Below are 22,332 nucleotides of genomic sequence, written 5' to 3'. Positions count from 1 at the left end.
CAATGGATCTTGTTTTTTCCGGGAGATTCTATTAGATATGGGCACCAGCCATCCCCGTGCCCATCATTCCCAGGAACAATAGAGGGTCGGCCAAAAATCCCAACATAGCCAGTGGTCTAGACACCAGAAAAGTCTGGCAACAAAATGTCACCAGTCCTTCCCAGAGTGTTCCTTCAGCTGTTGACATCTTTATTGCTCGTACTCTTTAGATTTTTTAGTCTTTATGGTACGCCATTACTTGTGTCAGGAGGAGGGAGACTGACGTGCACTGTCATGATATTTTTCTTTGTCTTCCCTCAGGAGAGGTTCTTCGGGGATTCCGCGTCAAGCATCGCAAGTGGTATGAGCTCTCTAACAGAGAGTGACTGCAATTATCACAAGACTGTGTGCAATTCCCAAGACACTACTAAGGATCAGTGGAGAAAAAGGAGACGAGTGTTCAGTGCCAGAGACAGCACATACCCAGCAAGAGATTGCAAAGAAAGTGAGCCAGCTTTCGATAAGCAGCAAATTTCAAAAAGACTCCTAGTCAAGATCAAGAGTTACTACCCAACATGGAGAGTTGATCAACCACAAGATGGCGAATATAGGATAGAGCATAGGGACATCTGGTTGCAAAGACTAAACAAGAGTTAGAGGTGGATACATTCCTATACATGTGCACTCTAGTGGTGGACATGAGAGACTTTTAAAGTGGTGAAGGGATTTGAAGACTGCCAGGGTGGTTGGGCGATTGGTGGCAAAGGGTGTTTGGAGGAGAGTTTTAAGAGTGTAAAGGAAGTGGTAAAAAAACAAGAGTAGGATCTTGAATAGGACTGGGGAAGTTACGGGAGGAGATTAGGTAGAAGACAACTTTTAAAGTGTAGATAGTGGGAAAGGTGAGCAGTAAGGTTGGCAGTGGGAGTGACAAAGTGTAAGAAAATAAAAGTGGTTGCAGTGAGTCGCTGAGAAACTTCTTAGAGTTGACCAAGTCTAGGAGATTCTGAAGAGACTCGAGGAGTAATGGGAGGAATGTGGAAAACATTGGCAGTGGGTGGACAAAGATTTGGTAGCTAAGAGAGTCACTGTGGGAGTAGATTTTTTGAAAATTAGAATAGAAAAGTTAAGGTGGCAAGGAGAAGAACGATAGGCGTAGAATAGGGAATTCGAGGGATTCATTGTATCAAGAAGCAGAAAAGCAAAACGGTGAAAATCAACAAACAAAAAATCAAGAAGGAATTGCAACACAATATCAGAACCTTTGCCCAAAAAATGCCACGGGCCCCTGATCAGGATGAGGCCGATGAGCTATATCAAAACAACTCTGTATCATGGCTGGCATGTGGTGCCCTCTCGTTACTGGCAAATGCCTGGAGCATCCTGAGTTTAGCCAGCCGTGGTGGGAGCGGGCAGCGCCCTCGCCCTCTAGAACTGCTTCTTTGTTTGCTGGCAGGAACACACTTACTCATGGCCGCTGTGCCCCTATCGTTGTTTTCTGTGGTGCAGCTGAGAAGAAGACATTCTCCTGGTTATGAATGGAACGAGGGTTTGTGCAAGGTGTTTGTGTCCACATATTACACGTTAGCACTGTCCACATGCTTGACCGTGGCCTGTCTCTCTTATCACCGGATGTGGATGGTGCGCTGGCCTGTTAGCTACAGGTTGGGTGGTGCACGAAGACAAGCATTGCAGGGGGCTCTCGGAATTTGGGCGGCTTCTTTTGTGCTGTCCACGTTGCCATCCATTGGTTGGCATGACAATGCCCGCAGGTTCTACACACGTGGTTGCCACTTCCTGGCTAGTCGGATTGGATTGGGCTTTGGGCTGTGCTTCCAGCTACTATTGTTAGGTGGGGTGGGCACGGGTCTTGGATGTTTAGGAGTGACTATATACCACGCCTGCTGCTGTCCTGCATCTGGGAACAGAGGAGGGACGGGGGAGGGTGGGGCAGAAGGGATGCTGGAAGTACCGGCCATCGTAGTACAGGATGCTCAGGGAAAGAGACGCTCATCATTGGATGGGTCAGAATCACCAAGGACGGCAGCGCAGGTCACCGGACTGGTTGGGGGCATTGTTCTGCTGTATGATGCACTGACGGGGCTGCCCATATTGGTGAGATGGGGGGATTGGGTTTCATACTTTTACATTGACCAACCTTGCTTTTCTTTTATGCTTTTCTAATATTTTTGTTTTTCTCATTTAGGTTTTTTTCATTGCGACAAATTTTTATTGTTTCGGTAAATGAATTGACTGTGCTGTATGATACTGAACCTATAGGTAGCTAGATAATACACTGAAAGCTATGAGTGCTCAGAGTCAGTAGGCAGCAGGTCAGTCAAGTATTTTTTTTGTAACTATTGTGGGGGACTATTTGTAGATGCACTCTATGGCATGCAAGCCTTGATACCCCCCATCGTAAAGGGATACTTAAGCAAAAATCTTTTTCTTTCAAATCAACTGGTTTCAGAAAGTTATATAGATTTGCAATTTACTTCTATTTAAAAATCTACAGTCTTCCAGTACTTATTAGCTGCTGTATGTCCTGTAGGAAGTGGTGTATTCTTGTGTTCTCTGCTGCCACCTCTGTCCATGTCAGGATTTGTCAAGAGCAGGAGAGGTTTCCTATGAGAATTTGCTGCTGCTCTGGACAGTTCCTAACATGGACAGAGGTGGCAGCAGAGAGCACAATGTCAGAATGGAAAGAATATACCACTTTCTGCAGCACACACAGCAGCTGATAAGTACTGGAAAATTTGAGATTTTTAAATAGAGGTAAATTACAAATCTACATAACTTTCTGAAACCAGTTGATTTGGAAGAAAAAGATTTTCGCTGGCGTTCCCCTTTAAATTATTTCCTTCTGTAGGATATATTATAGAATGTAGAATATAAAATATAAGATGGAAATGATGCACTGTGGACAATTCACAATTGACAGATTCTGTTGCTGACAATTCTGCAACTATTCCATTCGTCTGAATGGAACTTGCAGAAATTCATGTTTGCAACCGAATCCACCCTATTCAGATGGAGAGAATAGAGAATTATGCTCTAAAATATAATATGTTATTAACACTTAAAGGGGTAGTTTAACGAAAAGAAAACTGGTGGCAGAAAGTGCCAGAGATTTGTGATTTACTTCTAAAAAGAAATTCAAGTCTTCCAGTGCTGTATGTCCTGCAGGAAGTGGTGTATTCTCTCCCGTCTGACACACTGCTCTCTGCTACAATGGCAGGCGGCCTCTCCTGACCTGTCTGCTTTAGTAATTACAAATATTCCTCATAAAATCACATTTCCTTATAGCTTTGTGATGTGCTATTCCTTTTATATTCTTATTAGACATGTATGACTAAATAGCCAACTGGGTGTCACCAGCTGGAGGCGTGTCCCTACACTGTCTGACTCTATCCAATGAGAGCTGACTTTGTTAGCTTTTGTATAGACACGCCTCCAGCTGGTAACACCCAGTTGGCTATTTACACAAACATTTCTAGTAAAAATCACAGAGGATCCTGGTGTTTTCTATGGGAGAGGTCGGAGGCACCAGGGCTCGGATGTGCCTGCTACCTCTGCATCCCTCCCTGTCTAGCATGATACAACCGTCCCTCCTGTCGCTCCTCATTCTCGCTGGTAATTTTTCCTGGTAAACACCTACTCACTTCTCTTACACAATCTGCTTTTCTGTTCCTTCTCTTCCCACACACGGCTTCGCTCTCGGCACCTCCACTCTTTATCCCTCCAGTAATGAGCCACCAATTTGTTCACATTCCAACAAGTCACCATCTATCTGACTCTGTCCCTGGTAATTGGCATTTCCTGTTCTAATTATCTTGTATCGCTGGGATGTCAGTGACACGGGGGGATGATGAGCATTATGCTGCAGGCTGGCTGGGAGTTGTAGTGTAGTGTCACGTGGTAGAATTAAACAATGCTCAACTTTACTAAGCTTCTTGTGCAAAATCCATATAACATACAGGACCAGGCAGAGGATTATTTGGTCACTGTCCCTTTAAATGCTGCTTCACCAGCAGATATGCTGTATGTAGTACCTCTGGCCTTTGTTCTGCAGTGATCTAATGGTTTACAGTGACAATTCTCTTTCTTGGAGCAGCCATAAAGCCAAAGCTGATTGCTGGTACTGGACCAGGCTCCTTCTTGTAGGTAGACCTAAGGCCCCAAGCACACGTCCCTTAAAGGGGTTATCCAGCGCTACAAAAACAATGGCCACTTTCCCCCTACTGTTGTCTCCAGATTGGGAGGGGTTTTGAAACTCAGTTCCATTTAAAGTAAATGGAGCTTAATTGCAAACCGCACCTGACCTGGAGACAACAGTAGGGGGAAAAGTGGCCATGTTTTTGTAGCGCTGGATAAACCCCTTTAACTTTATCCAGATTTCATATCAGGAAATCTCGCTCAATTTCCGGATCCTGATGTTTCCGGAAGGGTGTCCATAATAAGGCTATGTTCACACAACGTATATATTGTATAACGGCCGTGATTATTACGAGAATATACGTTGCATTGTTTTCTATGGGATCCCGGCCACAGTTTATACACATAGTATACGCTCCGGCTGGGATACCAAGCGACGCCGCAAACAACTGACATGTCAGTTTTCTGTGGTTGCTATTCATTGAATAGCGGCTGTAGAAAACCATGTCAGTGCACACTATGGAGCGAGCGGCTCCGGTCGCTCGCTCCATAGGGTGCTGTGGGGAGTTCTGATGCGGGCGTGCACGGATGCGCCCGCATCAGAAGTCTGCGGCCATAAAGATCGACTGGGTCACGGAACGGCAGGTCTCTTACATTGTGTGAACATAGCCTAATAATTTATATTTGTTAATTATAATATTTTTTGTTCCGCAGCGCCGACCAGAAAATAGGTCAGGATATTATAGATCATGTCCTATTTTTGTCTGGAACTCTGGCACAGATGCCCCGTAGAACCCTATGAAAGTATGCTAAATTCCGGACACTGTCTGGAATTCGAAATGTCCTGCTAGTCAGTCTGGGCCAGCATCAGCACTTACTTGGCCCTTTAACTGTATGCACTCGTAATCGGGAGCACATATAATGAAATGCAGCTCTGTGTTTGACAGGGTGATGAGCCATTGGCTCCCTGCCCTGTCAATCCCTCTTCTGGCCAGAGGTAGCATTATGCCTCCAGCCACAAGAGGTCACTCTTTCCCCAGCGCTCTGGCACACCAGTGGAGAGGACAATAGATGTTCTAGACATTTTTTTCTTAGACTACCCATAGATTTTTGAGAAACTATTGCCTAGGAGTTAACATGTGACCAAGGCATCATTCATCCAATACAGAATATACAGAGATTATCTCTTACACAGCTCCGGGTATGCAATGCATTACACAATGTATTAACAAAACAGTTTAGCAAGTATACTTACAGAACTGCATACAGGTTAGGGAAGTGTTCATTTTTTCACCATTGGATCTGAATACAGTCTGGTCTGGTATTGAGACACCATAGTAAGTAGTAGTATTTATTGGCTAACTCCTGGGCAGGGATGAGGTGGAAGTCACTGCCAAGAACACCATTGTAGGGGGGTGTTATTTTTTAAATGGGAATAGATATTAAACTACACATGGGGGAGAGGATGGGGAATGGGGGATAGGGCATATGCATTGGAATTGGATGTAACACTAAAGCTGTAGTGCCACAATCATAATGATCTGATTTGCCAAAATCCACAGTGAATGGAGGTTCCTGCGGGGTAATTTACTGTAGAAGGCTTCACTTACAGCATGAGGACATAGGCTGAAAACAGTTGTGATGTATAAGCCGCTTGGCACTACTGCAGACTGGACGCCCACTAAGACTTACGTTTTGCAGAGTAGTCCTTGTACAGCTATTTCCTCTCTTCTCTTGGTCATTTTTTGTCGGATTAAGAACAGGTTCTTTAGAGTTGAATTGCCCTCTCGGTGTGGTCTGAAGAAAGTCTTGGGTACAACCTCCTAGACACAACATGGCGCTGTGATCACTGAGTTTCTGACCCAGATCAGTAATAAGTGAAGACAGGACAAGATCTTTGGTGCCTTGATAGCAGACAAGTCTCTGGTTTCTTGCTTGTAGCAGGTGATAAGTGTGAGGGCCCTATTCCATGGGACGATTATCGTTCACATAATCGTTAACGATAAACGATCCAAACGACCGCTATTGCGAAAGACCTGCAATCGTTCACCCATTTGCATGGAACGATAATCGTTACTTAGGATCGTTCTTCCGGTCGTCTTATCGTCGCTATTGCGTTCGTCACTACTGCGAAGGACCGAACGACTTCTTATTCAATTCGAACGATTTGCGAACGAGCAACGATAAAAATAGGTCCAGGTCGATTTCTCGTTCGGTCGTTAATTGATAACTGCTATTCAAACAAACGATTATCGTTTAGATTCGAACGATTTAACGATAATATGAACGATAATGGATTCCTGTGGAATAGGGCCCTAAACTGGAACTAACTAGGCCTTAAGCTTTTTACATAGCCTAGCAAGCTAGTCCTGTACACAACACAGGCCAAAGCCATCATAAGGGCAGACCACGCAACTGCTATGGGGCCCATGCAGCAGGGTGAAATGTGGTCTGCCTCCAGCTCACAGCACCCACTGGCAGGGCTCCCTGCCCTGCCAGTCTTTCTTTTAGCTGGAGGCAGCACTGCACCTCCAGCCACAAATGTAACCCCCCCCCCATGCACATACTCACATCACACAGTGGCCGGTGCAGTCCCTCTCCGTTCCGCTCTTCCAGCTACCCAATACGCCAGTGACATCACTCGTGCGCCAGGGGTCTGTTCTCTTTGACCATGTGACCCATGAGTTGCCATGCTGTATAGCCTTCTCCTGGCAGGTTTGGGTGACAGATTACGGACAGCTTTAGTACTTACATAGTGCTCCTTCCTATCCTCCCCCGCACCAGCACTATGAATTCCTCTATTTTTACCTCTCCGCACCTGCCCCCTCTCCTCCTCTATACCTGGCAGCCCCCTCCCCCACTGCCGTCTTCCCTGGACACCTCCCTGGTTCACGTCTCGGCTCTCCCTCACAACCTCTTTAATTATTTTAACAATTACGGTAATAATCTGTTTCGCTTAATTAACAGTTTGGCGACAGCTGCTGCTGGGAAGCGTTAACCCCATGTGCGCCGCACGCTTACAGCACTTCACCTATTAAGTGTCAGTGCTTCCATTACAGATGGAGCCACACAGATATTTGACCTCAAAGACCCTCCTAGGACTTGTAGTATAATTACAGCTGCGGAGCGGCAGGATTGCTGTAGGACGTGTGGCCTTGAGCCTGACATGTGACGGCCAGATTAGCCCCACGCCGGATCATTACAGAGACGGACGAAATGCAGATTTATGTCAGGACATGGGAAATTAGGCCGCTGTTTCGTGTCCGCAAAACCATCAGGCTGCACATGTGAGGAGAATATTTAGAGGGGGGTTCTGTAAATAAAGCTTAAAGGGGTAGCTCGGCAAAAAAAATTCTTTCATATAAACTGGCGACAGAAAGTGTTAGAGATTTGTGATTTACTTCTATTAAAAAAATTCCAGTACTTATCAGATGCAGTATGTTCTGCAGGAAGTGGTATTCTTTCTAGTCTGAAGAGCAGGAGAGATTTCCTATTGGGATTTGATGCTGCTCTTGACAGTTTCTGACATGGACAGAGGTGGCAGCAGAGAGCACTGTGTCAGACTGTATAAATTACCAAACTTCATGCAGGACATGCAGCAGCTGACAAGTACTGGAAGACCTAAGATTTTAAAATAGAAGTAAATTACAAATCTATATAACTTTATGACACCAGCTGATTTGAAAGAAAACATTTTTCACTGGACAACCCCTCTAAAGGATTTTCCATCTTATATTAGATAAGTAGCTGATTCTTGAGGGGCTGACTGCTGAGATCCTACAAAATCTTGAAAAAAGTGACCATTCCTGCAGGACATGCAGCAGCTGGCAAGTACTGGAAAACTGGTGATTTTTTAGTAGAAGTAAGGGCCCTATTATCGTTCAAATTATCGTTACATCGCTCGGATCTAAGAGATAATCGTTTGGTTCAATAGCAGTTAACGATTAAACGACGAACGAGAAATCGTTGCTCACTTAATAAGACCTAGACCTATTTTTATCGTTGCTCGCTCGCCAATTGTTCGCATTGAATAAGACGTCGTTCGGTTGTTCCCAGTAGCAACAAACGCAATAGCGACGACAAGACGACCGCAAGAACGATCATAAGTAACGATTATCGTTCCATGTAAATGGGTGAACGATTTCAGGCTGTTCGCAATAGCGGTCGTTTTAAATCGTTTATCGTTAACGATGATGCTAATGATAATCGCCCGGTGGAATAGGGCCCTAAATAACAAATCACAGGCATCTCTGGTACCAGTTGATTAGAAAGATTTTTTTGTGAACAACCCCTTTAAAGGGGTTAGAAAACATTCTTGTTCTCAGTCTGTTTGTAGAATTGCAGCTCATTTCTATTAAAGTGAATGGAACTGAATTGTAATACCGCACACAACCCGAGGACAGGGGTGGCGCTGTTTTTGAAAGAAAGCAGTTATGTTTTTTCCTATCCTGGTTAACCCCTTTAATCATTGTGTGGTGAAATATTCTACAACTTTCCCATATTATCTGTACCAGTAAGTGTTCCATTATTCTGCAGTGCCCCCGCAGGAAAATTGAGGTATTACTGTTTTCTTATAAATCAATGTCTAGTCCTCCAGAGGAAGTAATTCTGTATAGGGAATCCTTCTCTATTAACCCAGAATTGCCTGACAGGATATTGGGAAGTGTTTTTTCTACATCAGACAACAACTATGAAATCCATACTTGTTACAGTGTTTAACCATAACTGTAATGCTTTTTGTTGCAGCGGGATCCCTGTATTGCTCATCTCTAGTTATTGGTACATTGTATGTTTTGTGCCTCGCTGAGCGAGCAATATTCATTGATTTCGCGGTGTAAATGACTTTACAGTAATGAAAGGAAGCGAATCTACGGGCGACACGGTCATTGATTGCCGATAGGCAAGGGAACTCGGAATAGATGTAAGGCGTAGGAAAACACAAGACTAGAAAGTTCCTCATTTTTTCAAGACTCCCAAATGGCAGATTATGCTTGTTGTGCACCAGTATATGAGCACATGATGGAACACTGACAACTCTGCTGTTCAGAGGTTTGGAAAGGAATTGTGGCGTTACGAACGGGATCTGTGTTAATGATTTACTTTATGTCATATTATGACAATAGAAAATAGAAGGCTAGAATCTGATCCACTTCTCCTCTGCACAAGGTTTGGGTTTGGTCAATTCAAAATTTCCCCATTTCCCCTTGTGGTCAGTGGTGCATTCAGTGTTTGTTTAGTTACTTGACAGCAGAAGGGTAAAGGCATTAAAGGAGAAGTCCGCTGAAAATTTTTATTAAAGTATTGTATTGCCCCCCCCCCCAAAATTTATACAAATCACCAATATACACTTATTACGGGAAATGCTTATAAAGTGCTTTTTTTCCCTGCACTTACTACTGCATTAAGGCCTCACTTCCTGGATAACATGGTGATGTCACTTCCTGGATAAAATGGTAATGTCACTTCCTGGATACCATGGTGATGTCACTTCCTGGATACCATGGTGATGTCACCTTCTGGATAACATGGTGATGTCACTTCCTGGATAACATGGTGATGTCACGACCTGACTCCCAGAGCTGTGCGGGCTGTGGCTGCTGGAGAGGATGATGGCAGGGGGACACTGAGGGACACAGGGCACTGGAGGGACACTGAGTATCCCTCTGCCATCATCCTCTCCAACAGCCACAGCCCGCACAGCTCTGGGAGTCAGGTCGTGACATTACCATGTTATCCAGGAAGTGACATCACCATGTTATCCAGGAAGTGACATCACCATTTTATACAGAAAGTGACATCACCATGTTATCCAGGAAGTGACATCACCATGTTATCCAGGAAGTGACACCACCATGTTATCCAGGAAGTGACATCACCATGTTATCCAGGAAGTGACACCACCATGTTATCCAGGAAGTGACATCACCATGTTTATCCAGGAAGTGAATCCTTGATGCAGTAAGTGCAGGGAAAAAAGCACTTTATAGGCATTTCCTGTAATAAGTGTATATTGGGTATTTGTATAACTTTTGGGGGGCAATACATTAATAAAAATTTTCACCGGACTTCTCCTTTAAGATTTGGTGGGAAAAGTGGGGTAAGAAAACATTGTTTGAGGAAAAGAGGGTATTTTATATGTTATAAGCCTTGGTGTTCAGCAGAAAGGAATGGATGGGAAAGGATGGGAAGAGCAAGCTGTGGTACTATTCCATGGTGTGCAGTGGGTATGGGAGAGCCAGTACTGTTCTATGGTACCCAGTTAGGAGCCAGTAATCAGATGCACAGTGTGTATGAGGGCTGGTGATGGAACCTGGTGTCCAGTGGGGAAAAAGCAAAAAGATTGGGAGACAAGTAGGTTTTGAGGGGGATAAATAGGTGGTTCAGAGGTTTGGAAAGGATTTGTGGCGTTACGAACGGGATTTGTATTAAACATATACTTTATGCCACATTATTGGAATAAAAAAAAAAAAAAGTCGGTTGGGAGGGGGGTAAGTAGGTGTGGGGTGGCTTTGGCACTATTCCATGGTGCACAGTGGGTATGAGGGCTGGTGATGGTACCTTGTGTCCAGTGGGGAGACAGTGGTAATAATCTCTGATGTCTAGTGCAAAGGAGGGGCTAGGTAGTATTCACTACTGTGAAGTAGGAAAAAGGGGGGGGGGGTTGTTTAGTGGAAAAGGGATGTTTATTAAAAATGCCTGGTGTATACTGATGGGGAGTTAACTAATATTCCATGGGGGTAGGTAACATCCTTTATGTACATTAGGGAATGAATTATTATTGTTTCTTGGGTGGAGGCCATACTCATGTGTATTCGATTTACCTGAGGAAGAGGGGAGCCTCCCCATGAAACAGGTATTGTGAGGAATCTCAAGGAAACAGTCTGGGACAGACACAATGTTGCACTAGCCTCAGGCATCTAACCTAGCTGGGGGGCTGACATAAGGAAGTCCTATATTTAGTAATGTCCTAAAATACCTGTTTTGTACTTTCTCCATGATGCATTTGTCCCCACCTGGTAATGGATTTGTGATGTCAGTTTCCATAGAGATCATTGATCACTATGCTAAACACATCACTTAAACCCACTGATGCGTCGTCCACACCAGAAATAGACATAGTTGTATCCAGGTGCAGCGGGCACTTATCCGTAGAGATGGCGGTGGCGGCGCTCAGCTCGGCTAACTGGCCTGCCTGCTGTGTTTTCTGAGTTGTCAATAGAAGGAAATGTACTTTAGGTAGAATCTAGTGAGAGCTGCTCCCCGAGTGCAAAGCTGTTCTCCTGGTAACTTGTTTGGATGATTGCTGTAAAATATAATTACTATGGACAGAACATGGTGTACAGAACCGGAGCGGAGGACGAGCTTACTACATGTAAGAAGAAATCATTGAAAGGTCAAAATCAACATCATATATCATCCACATATTATACATGGAGGGTTAAAACTCCTCAGTAACTACTATAATACTGCCACCTATATACAAGAATATAACTACTATAATACTGCCTCCTATATACAAGAATATAACTACTATAATACTGCTCCTATATACAGGAATATAACTACTATAATACTGCCCCCTATATACAGGAATATACTACTATAATACTGGCCCCTATATACAGGAATATAACTACTATAATACTGCTCCTATATACATGAATATAGTAGTTAAATTCTTGTAGTAGGAGGCAGTATTATAGTAGTTATATTCTTGTACATAGGAGCAGTATTATGGTAGTTATATTCCTGTATATAGGAGCAGTATTATAGTAGTTATATTCTTGTATATAGGGAACAGTATTATAGTAGTTATATTCTTGTATATAGGAGCAGTATTATAGTAGTTATATTCTTGTATATAGGGAGCAGTATTATAGTAGTTATATTCCTGTATATAGGAGCAGTATTATAGTAGTTATATTCTTGTATATAGGGAGCAGTATTATAGTAGTTATATTCTTGTATATAGGAGCAGTATTATAGTAGTTATATTCTTGTACATAGGAGGCAGTATTATAGTAGTTATATTCCTGTATATAGGAGCAGTATTATAGTAGTTATATTCTTGTATATAGGGAGCAGTATTATAGTAGTTATATTCCTGTATATAGGAGCAGTATTATAATAGTTATATTCCTGTATATAGGAGCAGTATTATAGTAGTTATATTCTTGTATATAGGGGCAGTATAATAGTTATAGTCTTGTATATAGGAGCAGTATTATAGTAGTTATATTCCTGTATATAGGAGGCAGTATTATAGTAGTTATATTCTTGTATATAGGGGCAGTAATAAAGTATTTATATTCTTGTACATAGGAGTTAGTTTTATAGTAGTTATATTCTTGTACATAAGGGGCAGTATTATAGTAGTTATATTCTTGTATATAGGGGCAGTATTATAGTAGTTATATCCCTGTATATAGGAGCAGTATTATAGTAGTAATATTCTTGTATATAGGAGCAGTATTATAGTAGTTATATTCTTGTATATAGGAGCAGTATTATAGTAGTTATATTCTTGTATATAGGAGCAGTATTATAGTAGTTATATCCCTGTATATAGGAGCAGTATTATAGTAGTTATATTCCTGTATATAGGAGGAGTATTATAGTAGTTATATTCCTGTATATAGGGGCAGTATTATAGTAGTTATATTCTTGTATATAGGGAGCAGTATTATAGTAGTTATATTCCTGTATATAGGGGCAGTATTATAGTAGTTATATTCTTGTATATAGAAGGCAGTATTATAGTAGTTATATTCTTGTATATAGGAGCAGTATTATAGTAGTTATATTCTTGTACATAAGGGGCAGTATTTTTATGTACTGTATCAATACAATAATACTGAATGTGGTTGGAGTACCCCTTTAAGATGGAAAATTGTGTGTTTTCCGAAATAGAACTTCCTGAATGCTGCTTTTAACGGTGAGACAGATTTACAAGAACATTTATTTTCTATAATTGTCCTATGTACATGAATGATATCGCCCACATCATTGTTTACTATTTTTATTCACTAAATTATTCATGAGACCTTTTTCCATTACTAGAGATATGGAATTATAAACTCAGTAAAGTGTAATTACATTGAGTCATTTAGTTATTGCCTCTTTTATAGACTTTCTTACTGATATTATGGCTGTAGGAGAGGCTGCATGTATAAACAACAGTGACACCTTCAGGTCACAAGGAAAAATGCACCAAGTAAATGTTTGTCCACCAAGTAAAACATTAATTTTGAAGGTTATGGAATTGGTTGTTTTTTTTTAGCTATAATATAGATTTTTATGTTTTTGTTGCTGTTTTCTTGTGTTGCAGGTGGTGAGTTTTATAAGTCTTCGTTATGACAGCGCACCACCATGGATGGTGCTGTGCGTGTTATGGTGTTCAATGGCGCAGACTCTTCTCCTTCCATCTTTTATCTGGTCCTGCGCCAGGTACCGTGCTGACTTACGTACCGTTTGGGAACACTGTGCCTCCATGTTGTCTGACAGCGGGGATGAAGGTGAGGATAAACACTTCTATACAGCAATACTCTAGTGTCACTGCATATGGCCAACAGAAAGGAATTGTCATGGATTAGTAGACAGGATCCGTTATGTTTTTCATCAGCAATAGCCCCACTCTCCTCCACAGGATGTTTCTGGTACTGCATCTCATCTGCATTGAAGTAAATATGGTTGAGCTGCAATACCAGACACAGCCCATAGACAAGTGTGGCGCTGTTGCTAGAAAACTAGACCCTTTTATGCTAATCCTGTTTAAAGCTTTATATTTTATTATGGAAGCATGACCGTCACCTAATGGTATGAGGCTCTGGTCACACTGCTGTCATATCTCTTGTTTGTAAAAAAAAAAAAAATAATAATAAATAAAAAAATTAAGTTACACTAAAAATAACTGGTTATAGTGGGCTCCCATTTACAGAGGAAGGACAATAGTTTAAATTTAGATTGACAGTATACATTGCATAGTGGTGCTAGATCATACACATAAATAGTACTGCAACATCTTGCACATATACGCTACCTCTATACCATACACATAAATTTTACTGATAAATCACAAACATAAATAATACTGCAACACCTAACACATACATGCTACCTCTAAACCACACACATAAATATTACTGATATATCGTACACATAAATACTACCACAATAGTGTACACATAAATAAATAGTAATAATGTACCTTACTCATAAATACTACCACAATAGTGTACACATAAATAAACAGTAACAATGTACCTTTGTAATGCCTGGAGTAGTGGATCCACTGAACCGTCACTAGCGATGGCACTAACCTCACCAGGGAGCGGAGTCTAAGGGGCCGCTGGTTTTCACCAGAGCCCGCCGCAAGGCGGGATGGACTTGCTGCGGCAGGCGACCCCCAGGTCGCTACCCCTGGCTTGGTTGCTAGTGACGGCAGGCGAGGCGTGGCAGGAGCAGTAGGCAGGAGATGGTGCTGGCAGAGGTCTGTAGGCGTAACCGCAGGTGACAGGCTGAACACAGGAGCAATAGTGTAACCAGGAACAAGGACTAGGGACCAGGTAGCGGACAGGAAACAGGAACAAGGACTAGGGACCAGGGGCGGACTGGCCCTTTAAATCTGAGACAGCCGGCGCGCGCGCCCTAGGAGGCGAGGACGCGCGCGCCGGCCGGCACAGCGGGTGACAGGAGCGGGGCGAGGTAAGGCGCCCCCCGGGGCCGAACTAGTAGCAGCGCCGGGTCCCTGCACATGGACCCCGGCAGCTGCATGGAGAGGTCGCGGCGGCGGCGGCCCGGAGCACGGGACGCCGCCGCGGCCGTGACAGTACCCCCCCCTTTGGCCTCCCCCTCTTTCTTGCCTGCAGATGGAGGCAAAAGAGTGATGAAGTCCATCCCTATGTGGCGAGGGGATGTGGATTTGCGGATGAAACCCTTCTGTAAGTTCTCCTGGATGTAAGAGGACATGGCCTCAGTCTTGGGTACTGAGAGAGGGTACACCCGACCTTGTGGAGGAGAAGTTCCAGGAAGGAGGTCTATGGGATAATCGTACGCCCGATGAGGTGGTAGAGAGTCCGCCTCCGTGCCAGAGAAGGCATCAGGCAAGTCTTGGTATTCCGCCGGTAGGCCGGATAGAGGCTTGGCGGGGTCGGGTGACAACATAGAGTACTTGGGCTGAGGTGACCTCAGACACTGGTTGGAACAGTCCTGACCCAAACTAAGAATCTTCCCGGTTATCCAGTCCAGGTTAGGGGCATGTAATCGCAGCCAAGGGAGTCCCAGGAGGATGGTGGAAGAAGAATGGGGCAGGACGTAGAAAGAGATCTTTTCCTGATGTGAAGTGCCCACCTGGAGGACTAGAGGTGCAGTCTGGTAGTGCACATGGTCGGTAAGAATCTCGCCCGTGACCGAGGAGATAGTCAGGGGTCTGGCTAGTTGGGTCACGGGTAGCCGCCATCTTTGGACCAATGTAGCTGCAATAAAACTGCCTGCCGTCCCAGAATCGAGAAAGGCAGTAGTCTGGTGAGTTTGTCCTGAGGGTGTCTGGATGGAGACTGGCACAGACAACTTTGGAGAGGTGGCATTCACACTTAGGGAGACCTCTCCCACCGGACCTAGGTGCTGGCGTTTCCCGGACGCTTGAGGACGTTGGGGACATCTCAGCCGAAAGTCTTACGAACCACCGCAGTAGAGGCAAAGATTCAGCTCCAGACGACGAATTCTTTCATCAGGCGACAGGTGAGCCCGTTCCACCTGCATAGGAATCTCTGGAGACGACTGGGGCATAGGAGCAATGGGATTCTGGAACACCGGTGCCAGCCGGGGATGGCGACGGGGCAGACTCAAACGCCGTTCCTGACGGATCTCCTCCTCTCTCTCGGAAAACCTGGTGTAGACTCTGGTAGCCAGTAGCATGAGTTTGTTCAAGGAGGTAGGAAGGTCTCGGGCGGAAAGCACATCTTTCACTCGACTGGACAGGCCCTTTTTAAAGGTGGCAATTAGGGCGGCCTCATTCCAGTCTAGTTCTGCGGCCAGGGTGCGGAACTGGATGGCGTAATCACCAACGGAGGATGTTCCTTGAGATAGATTGAGGAGAGCAGTCTCAGCCGAAGACGCACGGGCAGGTTCCTCAAAGACAGACCGGAACTCGGCCAGGAAGATTCGGAGATTAGCAGCAACAGGGTCATCACGGTCCCACAGCGGTGTGGCCCAGGCCAGAGCTCTACCTTCCAATAGGCTGATGATAAAAGCCACTTTAGAGCGCTCGGTGGCAAACTGACTGCTTAGAAGTTCAATATGCATAGTGCATTGGGTCAGGAATCCTCTGCACAACTTGGGGTCACCTCCATATTTACTTGGGAGAGCCAGTCGTAGTTTTGAAGAGGCTGCAGGAGGTGGTGGGCGCTGGGCTGTAGTATGCTGCTGTACGGCTGCAGTCAGTTGTTGGATAAGCTGTGACTGTTGCTGGATCTGTTGAGCCTGTAGGGCGACCACTCGGGCGACTTCACGGATATCAGGCACCTCGCTGGGATCCATGGTTGGAGCCTACTGTAACGCCTGGAGTAGTGGATCCACTGGACCGTCACTAGCGATGGCACTAACCTCACCAGGGAGCGGAGTCTAAGGGGCCGCTGGTTTTCACCAGAGCCCGCCGCAAGGCGGGATGGACTTGCTGCGGCAGGCGACCCCCAGGTCGCTACCCCTGGCTTGGTTGCTGGTGATGGCAGGCGAGGCGTGGCAGGAGCAGTAGGCAGGAGATGGTGCTGGCAGAGGTCTGTAGGCGTAACCACAGGTGACAGGCTGAACACAGGAGCAATAGTGTAACAGAGGAGCAGGAACCAGGAACGAGGACTAGGGACCAGGTAGCGGACAGGAATCAGGAACAACAGGGAGCTGGGCCAAACGCTATGGGAAGCATGTAGAGGCTCCAACACCTGTAGTGGGGCAGGGCTGGAATTTATAGGAAGTGATAAGTGCAACTTCCAATTAGGGGCGGACTGGCCCTTTAAATCAGAGACAGCCGGCGCGCGCGCGCCCTAGGAGGCGAGGATGCGCGCGCCGGCCGGCACAGCGGGTGACAGGAGCGGGCCGAGGTAAGGCGCCCCACGGGGCCGAACTAGTAGCAGCGCCGCCGCGGCCGTGACAACCTTACTCATAAATACTACCACAATAGTGTACACATAAATAAACAGTAACAATGTACCTTACTCATAAATACTTCCACAATAGTGTACACACGAATAGAACTGATATACCTTACTCATAAATACTACTTCTATACCACACACATAAACACTACCTCAATACCAAACACATAAATATGACTGCTATTTCGTACACAATAATACTATTGCTATATCTTTCACATAAATTTTACCTCCATACCATACAAACATAAGTTATACTGCTATACCTTACACATTAATGTTACCTCTACACCAGACACATAAATATTACTGCTATACCTTACATTCAAATGCTACCTCTACAGCAGACACATAAATACTACTGCTATACTTTACACATTTAGAATACAGATATACTACACAGATACAGAGCACTGCTATACCACACACATAGATGATATTGTCAATCACTGTGTAGGACCGCCCACTTGACTACTCAGCCCAGAATAAGAAGAAATTTATTTGAATAAACGACAAGTTAAATGAAATCATTTGCCATAAACTATATATAAATCTGCGAAGCTCCCCCTGCCTTGGGGGAGGAAGTGCAGTGCTGGAGAGCAGAACAGGTTGGAGCTTTTCTGCTCTCCAGATAACCTCTTTGACCAGGTGACCCATGTCACTTACTGATCAGGGGCCCCGCAGTGTGGTTGTGGGGGTCCTGATCGCTTTCCTGATTGCCGGTGGAGTTCTACTTACCTACATGCGGTCCAATTGGCGATCTTGTGATAGAGCCTGCCTCAGGCAGACTGTATGAGAAGAGCACTGATAGTACTGATCAATGCTATGCAATGGCACAGCATTGATCACTGTATGCAATTCAATGATTGCAGGTAATAGTCTCCCAGAGGGACTTAAAAAAAAAAAATTAAATCAAAGTTTAAATCACCCCCCTTTCCCATTATACCAATAAGACAAATGTTCCCGCACAGTGAACGGCATAAACGAGATAATGAAAGAAACACCAGGATTGCTGATTTTTTTGTTACATTATATATTCAAAAAATTAATAAAGAGCGATGAAAACGTCCGATCTACACAAATATGGTAATAATAACGACTAGAGATCATGGCGCCAAAAAATGACACCTCATACTGCCCCATAGGTGAAAAATAAAACCGCTGCAAGAGCCACAAAAGAGCCATTTTACTAATAATTATTTGGGGAAAAAAAGGTTTTACTGTAAAAAACAAAAACAGAAAATATTAGAAAAGCTATGAAAACGTGCATATGGTTGTATTCAGACTGACGTTAAGAATCAGTGCATTACATAGGCACAGGAACCCTCCAAAAGGTACACATAGCAGTTTTTTCCAATATTACCCCATAAATAAGATTTTTGTGGTTCCGTCATTTATTATGGTAGATTGAAATGCTAAAAAAAGCAAGCCCTCACATGGCCCGGTAGGTGGGAAAAAAACAGCGCTATAGCTCTTAGACGGCGAGGAAGAAAACACAAAAATGCAAAAATGAAATGGCCATTATGGGCTAGGGGGTCGTGAAGGGGTTAATGTTTCCACTAAAGATCCGGATTGCAGCTCTGGAGTATAATACAGGCTGTGGTTCTGGATGGTAACTCTTATTACTGTTAATTTCACTTACAGACAGTGGTCGAGATGACTTTGCAGATGGCCGTCTGTGTGAAGTTAGATTTGACTCCAATGGCACCGCCATAAAGAGACCCCCGCATTACCTGGGAGGAGACCTGCGAGACGGGAAATTTGTGCCTGTAAGGCATGTACTTCTGCCGACAGACAGGAGCCAGTACCTACAAGTACATCGACACCAGGTGACCCCTGCACTGCTACCAACCTCCTAACTACTCACAGCATGACCCTGTGCCCAGACTGTTGATTAATTGATTGATTAATATTGATTGGGGTGGTGGTGGTGGTGGGGGTCTCCGTTTACTGCTCCTTTAAGAAGTTGCGGCATAAAAGTCTTCTGGATTGATTGTTTGGTAGAAGGCCTTAAAAAAAGATGCCAGTGGAGGTTTAGATGTTTTTTTTAAAGTTTTAGTCTATTTTTCCCCTGAAAAAGCCGCTGTGCTCAGCAAAACACGTAGGGGGGTAGAATAAGAAATACTGATTTTTACTGAACTAGTTTTTAGCTTTGTAGAGAGAGGTTTATTGAAGGAATAAAAACAATGAACAGGCCCTTCTTTAGTGGCCCAGCACTAGGAAGAAGAGAATTAGCCTAAGGGTACTATTACACGGAACGATAATCGGCCGAATCGGCCCTATCTATCGTAATAAAGACAACGATCAACCGATGATCGTTGTCATTGGCTGATCGTTGATATAGGTTCTGACCTATAATTGTCGGGCGCCGACCGCACATCGCTACGTGTAATAGTGGTGCGCGGACGACGCTGACGATTAGCAAAGAAGAATTCATTACCTATCCAGGCTGCAGGGCTCCTCTTGCTCTGTGCTTCTCCCTAGGTCCGCGCGCTCCAGCTTCAGAGCGGCCTGTCTCAGCTGACAGGCCACTCAGCCAATCACAGGCCAGGACTGCCGCGGCCAGTGATTGGCTGAGTGGCCTGTCAGCTCAGACAGGCTGCTCTGGAGCTGGAGCACGCGGGACCCGGGGAGAAGCACAGAGCAAGAGGAGCCCTGCAGCCTGGACAGGTAATGTATAAAGTTTAAACAAGGGCTGCAAGGTCATCTGTAACAATGTCCCTGCAGCCCTTGCTAAACGATTATCGGCTGTGTAATAGGCCTAGTAAACGAGCGCCGATCCAGCAGATTGGCGCATGTTTACATTTATTATCGGGCCTTCATCGGCCTGTGTAATAGTACCCTAAGGGACAACAACCAGTTTTCTCCTAACTGTAGATTCCTCTATCGCTAATACCCATGTTGACTAATTTTTCTCTTTGCTCAGGTCCCTCTCTCCCGAAGGATGTCCCATGATGAAATTGACCTGTTTCCTCCTCGCTCATCACCACTATTGCTCAGGTGGTCTTCCTCGGATGATATACGAGGTGGGCCTGGATCTGTAAGGGGAGGCAGCCCTTCCACCCCTCGTCGGAGTCACGACATACAACCTTGGGGTCGCCACCAGCTTCCGGCTCGAGGAGAAGCAGATGATGGTCTCAGCAGCCTGCACCAGTTCCTACAGGGAGGAATGGGAGGGCCCTCAGTGATGGGAAGTGGAATCCACAACTCCTTCTTCCGGGATGAAATCACGGCCTTCATTGATGACACTCCCTGCCCTTCGCCTCTTGGGACACCACACAGAGTCCGATCAACCCCAAGACCCTCCCCACACCCCAGGAAGGGACTGGAGGGAGGGGTGTCCTTGGCAGGCCTGGGAGAGAGACGTCTATCCCTGTGTAGCCCCCCACTTGTTGTAACTGAAACCCGTAGGTCGTCCTTGTCTGAAAGGGGCTGCAAGGTTGGGGCTTCATAGAGAAGAGTGTACAGGGTCTCTCACATTTACCTCCTTTATATCAGTCACCCCTGGACTGAATAAGGGGCTGCACATGGACCCTCCCTTTGAATCTGTTGTTCTCAGGCAAATCTGCTGTTTGTGAGAGGGCAAAGGGCTTCAGGGGGGCACCTAGCTAACACTGCCTCTACCCCTCAGGCCTCCTGTGATACCACTTTGCCCCCCCATAGACACACTACAAATACACTGGAAATATGAGCCAAAAGATGACAAAACAATAAATTGTGATTTGGTTATAAACTATGTGTGATGAAGTCATAAAACAAAGAGAGAAATACCGCCATACTGTTATATTCCTGTACATAGGGGGCATTATTATAGTAGTTATATACTTGTATATAGGGGGCAGTATTATAGTAGTTATATTCCTGTATATAGGAGCAGTATTATAGTAGTTATATTCCTTTATATAGGAGCAGTATTATAGTAGTTATATTCTTGTATATAGAAGGCAGTATTATAGTAGTTATATTCTTGTATATAGGAGCAGTATTGTAGTAGTTATATTCCTGTATATAGGGGCAGTATTATAGTAGTTATATTCCTGTATATAGGAGCAGTATTATAGTAGTTATATTCTTGTATATAAGAGCAGTATTATAGTAGTTATATTCTTGTATATAGGAGCAGTATTATAGTAGTTATATTCTTGTATATAGGAGCAGTATTATAGTAGTTATATTTCTGTATATAGGGAGCAGTATTATAGTAGTTATATTCTTGTATATAGGAGCAGTATTATAGTAGTTATATTCCTGTATATAGGAGCAGTATTATAGTAGATATATTCCTGTATAAAGGAGCAGTATTATAGTAGTTATATTCTTGTATATAGGAGCAGTATTATAGTAGTTATATTCTTGTATATAGGGAGCAGTATTATAGTAGTTATATTCTTGTATATAGGAGCAGTATTATAGTAGTTATATTCCTGTATATAGGAGCAGTATTATAGTAGTTATATTCTTGTATATAGGAGGCAGTATTATAGTAGATATATTCCTGTATAAAGGAGCAGTATTATAGTAGTTATATTCTTGTATATAGGGGGCAGTATTATAGTAGTTATATTCTTGTATATAGGAGCAGTATTATAGTAGTTATATTCTTGTATATAGGAGCAGTAAAGAACGGAAGAGAGGAATGAACGAGAGGCATCAGGTCCCTAGTTGACCTGCTTCAGCTACCTGACACACTGCTCTCCGCTGCCACCTCTGTCCATGTCAGGAACTGTCTAGAGCAGTAGCAAATCCCCATAGAAAACCTCCCCCTGCTCTGAACAGTCCCTGACATGGACAGAGGTGGCAGCAGAGAGCACTGTGTCAGACTGGAAAGAATACACCACTTCCTGTAGGGCATACAGCAGCTGATAAGTACTGGAAGACTTGAGGTTTTTAAATAGATTTTTAATTACAAATCTATATAACTTTCTGACACCAGTTAATTTGAAAGAAAAAGATTTTCGCCAGAGTACCCCTTTAATCTCTACGAGCTAATGTCTTATAATCTCCGGTAGATGTAACATGTCGGGGGCCTAATACTTGTGCCCATATAATGTAT

At 44.2% G+C, this 22,332-nt stretch overlaps 1 protein-coding gene across 1 annotated transcript; it reads left to right on the top strand.

Moving 5' to 3' along the window:
* The first annotated feature begins 415 nt into the window (after window positions 1-415).
* GPR162 (G protein-coupled receptor 162) lies at window positions 416-20,969 on the top strand. Its single transcript, XM_069978857.1, has 4 exons — window positions 416-2,091; window positions 13,460-13,646; window positions 18,924-19,108; window positions 20,206-20,969. The coding sequence occupies exons 1-4, from the start codon at window positions 1,252-1,254 to the stop codon at window positions 20,731-20,733; spliced, it is 1,740 nt and encodes a 579-aa protein (XP_069834958.1). The 5' UTR covers window positions 416-1,251; the 3' UTR covers window positions 20,734-20,969.
* The last annotated feature ends 1,363 nt before the right edge of the window (window positions 20,970-22,332 follow it).

This window comes from Dendropsophus ebraccatus, chromosome 8 (genome assembly GCF_027789765.1).
Source record: "Dendropsophus ebraccatus isolate aDenEbr1 chromosome 8, aDenEbr1.pat, whole genome shotgun sequence".
In the NCBI taxonomy this organism is placed as follows: domain Eukaryota; kingdom Metazoa; phylum Chordata; class Amphibia; order Anura; family Hylidae; genus Dendropsophus; species Dendropsophus ebraccatus.
The sequence above is the reverse complement of the archived record's forward strand: the minus strand, read 5'-3'. Positions and strand labels throughout refer to the sequence as shown.